An 8,405-nucleotide genomic window follows, 5' to 3' on the forward strand; every position below is an offset into this window, starting at 1 on the left:
CAAGATTGGATGCTGCATAATGTGCGCCTTGAGGAGCGAGATCAGGAAGGGCTGATAAATTGTCTCATATTGGAGCGCACTGCGGTGCATGTTGTTGTGAACCCCACTTTCAGGATTTCGCTCGTATTCACCACCATAAGAACTAACTTCTAAGAGAAATGAAGAAACCTTGTGGCGTTTGTGAAGAAGATCTATGCAGTAGCCAGCATTCAGTTTCACTCTCACAGAGTGAATTGAAGTACTTTCATGCGGCCTTTAGTGATTAGGTTGTTCTCGAGACATAGCTGTAACATCATGGGCCGTAGATGTCTGGTCCTACTATTGTTATCGTGTAAGACATCGTTGCTCTCGAAACATTTTGTATATGACTGTGTTCTTTCTAATGAACCTCTTAGTGTCGAGTCAAGCCTATCCCGCTGTTTCTACATTCTTTGTCCACGTGTAGTTGCACTGCATCATAGATGAGAGCAGCACGTTCTAACAGTCGTGCCTACATGCCAAGCTGCTTCTTCCCAGTAGTGGGTGCACCTCGACGGTTGCGTCGTCAAAGAATAAAGGCTACTTGTGAAGTAGCAGAAAATAAACGTAATTCCGTTGGGTTAATATGAGCGTACAATCTGAGGGTCGACCTATGTGGGAGGATACCTTGTTCGGGCTATCCTGCAGCTGGGAACTCATATCTGGCTGTGTTATCGAGCCATCTTTATTCATCGAGGTCCCCTTCAAACATATTCTTCGGTAAAAAATTCACCATGGCAGGCTCAGGGGCCTCCATAATGGCTTTATTCTGGTGCTGTGGATACTCGATGAGTAGATACGCCGGGTGTATGGTACATCACTGATCGGGCAGTTTCAGGCGTAAAGCCTTGGGTAGATGTGATTTAGCAATTTCCTAAGGGTGGAAATGCTGCTTTGAAGTTTGTGTATAGCAACGATTGCCACTTTAATTGATCCGGGTGACGTAGCAACTACATGTTAACCTAACTAGTTGTTTTTTGCAGTTCACCTATCAGAAGTGGTAGAGAATCTGGCTATGCTTCATCGTCAGTGAATCGCGGTCTCTAAATGCGGCAAGGAAGATTATAACATGAGACTGGGGGATGCAGTATGAGCAACTCCATTTGCCTAGAGCTCGTAGCGGCTCAGGATTCTTATTTTTAAGGTGAGAGGGAGCCAAGTTCAAAAGCAACCTCACCGTTTCAGCCTTGATTCGTTTCTTCAATCAATCAATCAATCAATCAATCAATCATAAATGAGTTAGAGAGTAGCAAAAAGGCCAATTCTTGCTTCACGACGTGTCTCCTTCCGTCAACTTCCAGAAGGCACACAAGGAGCAGTGATGTAGACTTGGCGTTTTATGTCGGTACGTGCCGCAAGTTGGTTGTATATAAACAGTATGCTTTCGTCCATACACGTAGTTGTGGCATGTGCGATGGCCATTTCTTTGCACCTCAACCTCTCATACCGTAATGGCGAAGGATGCCTGCTCCGCCCCCCCCCCTTTTTTTTGCTCCTGGATTAAAACATACGCATTCGTTTTTGAATATTTCACGTCCTTAATGTATCTACACTGTGGATCGAAGCGGTGTCTTCTGCTGGTGCCAGCTCGCGTGTGCCAGCATGACCGACTAGCTAGGTAAAGTAGCGTTGCATTTCGCCTCAGAAATAAGTTTTCTGCCCCAAATGTGTGCCAGGATAGATCTGCCTAAGTAAAATTTAACCTCTTAATTTGGTTTCGGTGACGCACTTCCCCAGCCCTTAGAAGGCATTGAGTACACACTATGTGAGGAGTCTGGTAGCTTAAGCCACGAAGCCTAGTCCACTGACGAGTGTCGTAGCTGTTCTGTATTGAACAAGATAACTTTTCACTCCCAATCAAGAACGCCTACATAACTACTGATAGAAGCCAACGCACTTGAAGACGCTGCACTTTCCTACTTATATTTTGGCATGCATTAGGTTGCTGCAGGTTGTTGCTATTTCCGGAGCCCTCCACTGCAGCGTTTTATAATTATATTAGTTTTTAGTATGGTATACTCTTCAAGGCAAATAAGCTTTAGAATTTTTATGCACTGATGTGAGCCAAATAATGTCTGCAATCTTGCAACTTAAAGAAAAATTGCGTGAATAGTCGATAAACTATTAAAATCATACACACATTTCAATGGGGGTGTGGTAGAGACCCTTGTGATGTGCGTTATCAGAGCAGGTTAAATAACATAAAGTGATGTAAATTTCCGGAGCCCTTCACAACCGCGTCCCTCATAATCATATCATGATTTCGGAACGTTAAACTCTTGGTATTATTACTAGTTATAACGCATAGTTTGAAGCTAAGTGCAGCACAATAAACAAGAAAACAGGAAAGAATTAGAGATAACACGAGCGCAGCACAGGGCATTTTTTTTCTAAAAACACGCCCATGAATCTGTAAAACACTTGGAAAAAAATCACTCATCTGTTTGTAAATTTCCTTTGGGTGTTGTGCACGAAGTCTCTATTTTCTGTAGGAGGACCTACATCGTCCGAACCAATCGACGCCTCTACAGCCACCTCAGGGAGCACAACGAGAATTTTGGCGAGAAGTAGGAAAGCAGCACGGCTTTGCATTGCGCAGCCTGAGGGTGCTCTCCAAACTTTTGTGTTTGCTTAGTTTTGAGTAGGCATCGCAAGAAATCATAAGCTTAAAAGAAGAGGCCTTCGCTCTCTGTAAAAACATTTGATCGAGTGTCAGCACGCCATTGTTATCTCTCAAGAGAATATAGATCGCGTATCTAAAAGGCTCTTGTTTGTACCACCACATTTACTACGACAAAAAATGAGCCTTTAACCACTACCTGAACGCGGACGAGTGGGCCAAGTTCAAAAGTGATCAATTACCTTCTTAAATTGCCCAGTCATTAAGTGAAGAGAAACACTTTTTATATAGAAAAAGAAACTTTGATTTTGTTTTTAGACGATAGATGATTTTCTTTATTCGTTCATTATGGCGGCTTTATGATACGTGAAATGAAGGGAGAGCAGTTGTGCGGGTTGTAGCATACAATTTTGAATTACCAGGTTTATGCAGGTTCCTCGGATTGTGGTAGGTTTCGTGTGTTCAAAGAATATCCATCTGAGTGCATATCCGAAGCCATATGTTTCATAACTCGTCATTCGAAAGGTTCTGAGGTAGGCACTGAACCATGTTGGAGACGTTTATAGGAACGTTAGCCACTTGTCCTTTGATGCTGAACTGTCCACGCCCGTGCATCAACCAGCGTATTGGTCCTAATATCGAGCATAGTCGCCACCTGGCGACCCGATCTCAGGTGAATACTCACAGAGGGGCAACAAGGAGAGATGAGTCGTTCTTCAACGGGTCATAGAGGAGGCATTCAGCCACTATCTGTGGATACTTGTAACCATAGGAGACGCTCATCGGAGGCACCTTTCCAGCCACTTCAGGTCATTGCAGCTATAGCAAACTTTGTACTCACAGCTGCCGGTTGGAAACTCATGTTAAAGCAAAGCAATGACTTTACCCCAAGCATGTTCATTTTCTTGATGCCGTACCCCGTATCGAGATCGTTATAGTATCATAATCTGTCACACACTGCAACTGTGACCAAGTACCGTCCAGAAAGATTCCTTTGAACCGCGTGACGGCACCTTCGGGTTGAGCTTGCCTTATGCGTTTTCAGGCAACTGACGAGCTCTCACTGCATTGCGGTCTGTCTGCCGACACAAGCGCTTCCTAGACGCTTCCCGTTGCCTGACGTACTACAGAACTTTTTTGCGCCACTGGCGTGCTCCGTCAGCCTCTACTTCACGTACGGTCGGATCGTGGCGGCACTGACGCGCAGTCTGACGATACGCTTCCGTCTCTTTTTCACGGACGGCTAGATTATGTCTGTGAGTGCATGCTGCCGCCGCTCTGCGCGCTTTCCGCGTACCTGTCTTGTCTGCCTGCATCTGTGCTGCAATTCAGAAACTTCTGCAGGAGCGAGCTCCTTTTATTTCGATAGCAATTATATGAACACTCTCCGCTGTATTTTGCTGCCGGCATCGCAGTTACTCACCGCATATGTATATGTATCTATGTATATCAAAATGCAGGAATTGAAAAAATCGCGAGAAAGACTTCGGCACGCGAAATTGAACGTGGAGCTTCTGAGTCATGATTGCGAGGCGTTAACCACTGAGCCACCGAGGAGCACGTTCTTGAACGTTGAAACGGCAAGCTGTATATGCCTACCACTTACCGCTGGTGGTGGGCATCTCGAGGGGGAACTATTGTGTTTTCAGCATTACCAACAAGATGGTGCAATGAGCGTGCGGCGGCACGCGTCTCGCGGGGAACTAACGCGTTTTCAGCATTACCAGCAAGATAGCGCAATGAGAGCGCGGTCGCGCGTTCTGTGGTGTTCTGTGGGTCCTGAGAGTAGACAACACGTGGTGGAGAAGGTGGGTGCTTGCTCACACGCCCTTCTGTCGTGGAGCGATGATTGTTTGTCTTTGCTTGCGTTGGGCCTTATTTAGAATGTTTCTGTTCTAGTTACCATGGTCACAAAGGTAACTGCAATCGTAGCATAGTCTCCGTTTGTGTAAAGGGTGTGCTTTTCAGACACAGCGAAACAACAACTGAGGTGCTAATTCACGTTCATCTCTATCTGTGAACACGTTTCGTGCTTCATTTATGCGTAAGAAACGTGGGGCACGTTACGATCTGCATGCCTTTCAATGCGTGACCTAGATATTTCTTGATATCGCCTTCATTGCTTTGCCTTTCCAGGAAAGCTTCTATTTTATTACCTCCCCAAGCGGTATACCACCGTATTACATTCATTAATCTAGACCAATTCATCTAATGAGAAGCGCTTGAAGTTACGTAACTTTAACAGTATAACAGCGTCATATACTATTGTTTTGCATTATCACCGTATACAATACACACGTAGCGTCATCAAATGGCAGAAACCACAACTAATGAGGTCTATTGAGAGGAGACTACATACATACTTACGAAGTATGGACTGACCCATGCCCTAAGAAGCTTTACCTCCTAAAAGATGCTCTCACCGTCTCCGCAGTGAACGTGGGGTTTGCTTTGCGCATGTGAAATAGGCTGCTTTCTTGTATGTTAATTGCCTTTGTGCAATAATAATGCACTCTTTAGACAGGCAATCGTCTTTTGTCTAATATTTGTGTATTTGTTTTTTGTGCTGCCATTCACTTTTAAATACTCAGCACCATTTTCCCAAACGATGCACTGCTTTGTACAATTCACTTATCTCGGACAAGAGTCAAAATTATCCAAATTGCCTTTTGCAGTTTCTAACGACGCCTGCGAACTATGGGTGAACGACAAGTTCTTCATAAGTGGGCATGAAGAACAAGAAGCCTGCACAACGAAGTTTAAGACCTATTGCAAAAACGACAACAAAACAGTATTCAATATAGAAAACTGTCTAGACAGTGTGGGAAAAGCCCTTCTGATTGGGTGAACGTCGCGACCCCACAAGTAACAATACAAATAAACATTTTAAAAAGATGATCATAATAAATTCATTTGCAACAATGGCGTTACGAAGCTTGTACAGTGATGATATAGATATGACGTATTTAAAGGCACGTTTGTGCATATTGTGTATATCAAGCTTTATAGCAAACATCAGTTTGGTGCCTTTGTAAACAATACCATCTTTTCACACTAAACATGTGATGTCTAAATGGCTCGCGGAATAACATCGAGGAGAACAGAATGAGTATTGTGCATTGAACCGCCCAGAGTTTAAAATTTAATAATTCACATGCATTTTATGTTCACGGCAAAAGCCTGTATGCATTATAAATTTGGCAGGCACACAACTCTTCAATTTGTTTTGATAATTTCACATGTTTTCAACAGCACGCCCCCTTCTCAAAGAATTGTTTTTAGCGTTTGTTCGAATGAACAGCAAAAGAACTTTCTTTAATATGAGGTGACTGCCAGTCACGGCGATTGTTTGATTAGTATTAGCCACTACATCACTAAAAATTATTTATGGCTCTTCAATGTCTCGCTGTGGCAGCGATATATCTATACCAGCGAAATAAAAAGTGGATGCACAAAAACACCACGAGATAAGGCAGGAGGTTAACGAAGCACATGGCTGGTTTGTTACACTACGCTGAGGGAATGGGAAACGTGAATATAAAGATGAAATACAGAGGAAAGTGAAGAGCAATAGACAAAAATTGTCAGTCTCTGTGCTGATGTGTATGCAGTGGTGGCACAACACAAAGGTTGAAGGCACAAAGAAATGCTAGTAGTCCTCACAAATCCCATGAAGGCTTTGACTGCCCTTTAAGCTAACGAAGGACGAGGGTGGTTTCAGGCAACATCTGCACGGAGAGTGGCTGATCGTCCAATTTCGCGACACGTCAGATTGGTTTTGTCTCTCTGAGGCAAATCTAGGGCAACGGCATAGCATATGGTCAATGTCTTCTTAAGTGCCACAGACGTCCTATTCCGCACTATTGGTCAGTCCGATAAGGATTGTATATGCTTTTGTGAAGGCAACTTCCAACCAAAGCCGAGAAAGTTGCGTAGCTTCACCTCGACGAACTTCGTATGCAGGTTGAATTTCCACTTGACGAGTTATTTGGTGGAGCGTCGTACGGCTTATGCTTGTGGTGTTCTACTCCAGCAGACACAGGCTACGTGCCAACTGACAAAAAAACACGACAAAAAAATCATATGTTCCGTAACTGCTACGTAAAGAGCACCATGGTCGACGCTGCCGCTTCTGCAGTATATCTTGAGAGGTTTCAGCTTTACTTGTTCGATAAACCCACACCTGGTGGTTGTGTCGGAAAAGTTTTATCGTCTGCAAATGTGTTCAATTTTTTTTACACTATCCTGAGAGGGAACGATAACTAAACGTCTTATCACGACTGCTGCATTGTGCTTAAATTCTTCGTAGTAATGTTGAGTATTAGCAGTGCAATAAGGATAAATACTTAGTTTAAAAAAACAATACTTTCATACATTCTAAGTTATAAATTGCTGAAGCAAGCTAGGAACAACTGGATCAAAGAACATAAATATCATCAAGTAGCTAAGCTGCATTGTAGATATGACGCATCAGTATCACTTAGATCGAGAGCTGCAGCCTACACCAGTGTCACAGTTGGTGCATGATGCTTAGTGCACATGCGCACATTTGACTTAGAACTCCATAATACCTATGAGCAATATGGACTATACTGCATAGTAATAAGAGGAAGTCGACTGTAAATAAGTACGTGTATTCAAGAGCATGAATTAGGTGTGGTGGCAAACTTTAGCAAACTCAGCCAACAAAAGTAGCTTTTGAACACTGCCGATATACAGAAAATCCAATTGCTGACTAGTACGCCCTGAATAGAAGACACCCAACACAAGTTTTATATGAGGTTATCAAACTGCTCAGCGCAAAAACTCAGACAACGCTCACGGAAAAGTTTAGAACCAGCACACTGCGCTGGTCCTCGTCGTTTTTGTGTAGGTTATGTTAATTTTCACGCTGAGCAGTTTAATAATTTATTAACAACTAGCCCTATCCCACACTTTATTTATATAATAATCTAATCACAGGTAATCACATATTACGTAATCGTAAGTGTATTTTCATATACTTTTTAATTTCAGGTAGTATTTTTGGGTAAGGATACTTACTGATAGTAAACTTCGTAATCATACGTTTGGTACTCGCAAAATATTTACCTTTTGATTATGGGAAAAATTCGTAGTTGCTCCTATGGGAAAATTTGTAGTTGCAGCACAAAGTAAAACGCCCACTCTGCAAGCAGAATTTACCATCATTGAACTAACTGCTGGTAAGCATCATTAACCAGAAATGCAGAAGAAGGATCTTCGCCATAAGTCACGCGTGAGCTAAAATACGCAACTTGCTAAACAAAACGACCAAGTTCGCCGCGGTGGCGCAGTGGTTAAGTCGCTGTGCTGCTAACTCATAGGTCACGGGTTTGGCCCTAAAAGAAGTAGGTGCCATTCAGTGGAGGCGAAACGGCAGATGTCGTTGTACTGTGCGATGTCAGTGAACGTTAAGGAACACCAGGTGGTGGTTATTTTCGGAGCCCTCTACTACCACGTCCCTCGGAATCATAACTTGCTTTTGAAACGTTAAGCCCGACATAATAGTAACAAACAAAACGAAAACATTGTCTCGGTGGGTGCTGTAAGAATTCACTAAAGCCTCTGAGCATGATGTGGGTTCACAATAAATGCGAAAAGCACCAACAGTTTGGTCACAATGAAGCGTACGATGACGACCACAAATATAAGTCATCGTATAATTTACAAGTGCTAGTTAAGTCAACACAATAGAGAGCGTCAAGATCAAAGATTTCAAAACTTTTTGGCTTCACCTCGCTGCACA

At 43.1% G+C, this 8,405-nt stretch overlaps 1 protein-coding gene across 1 annotated transcript in view; it reads left to right on the plus strand.

Moving 5' to 3' along the window:
- LOC119163905 (uncharacterized) overlaps positions 1-5,564 on the plus strand; it is a 40,398-nt gene extending 34,834 nt beyond the window's left edge. The window contains exon 6 of the mRNA XM_037415976.2: positions 5,314-5,564. Within this exon, the coding sequence (XP_037271873.2) occupies positions 5,314-5,486 (173 nt within the window). The 3' untranslated portion in view covers positions 5,487-5,564. The remainder of the gene's footprint in view (positions 1-5,313) is intronic.
- The last annotated feature ends 2,841 nt before the right edge of the window (positions 5,565-8,405 follow it).

The sequence above is a fragment of the Rhipicephalus microplus genome, chromosome 8, assembly GCF_043290135.1.
Source record: "Rhipicephalus microplus isolate Deutch F79 chromosome 8, USDA_Rmic, whole genome shotgun sequence".
NCBI lineage: Eukaryota > Metazoa > Arthropoda > Arachnida > Ixodida > Ixodidae > Rhipicephalus > Rhipicephalus microplus.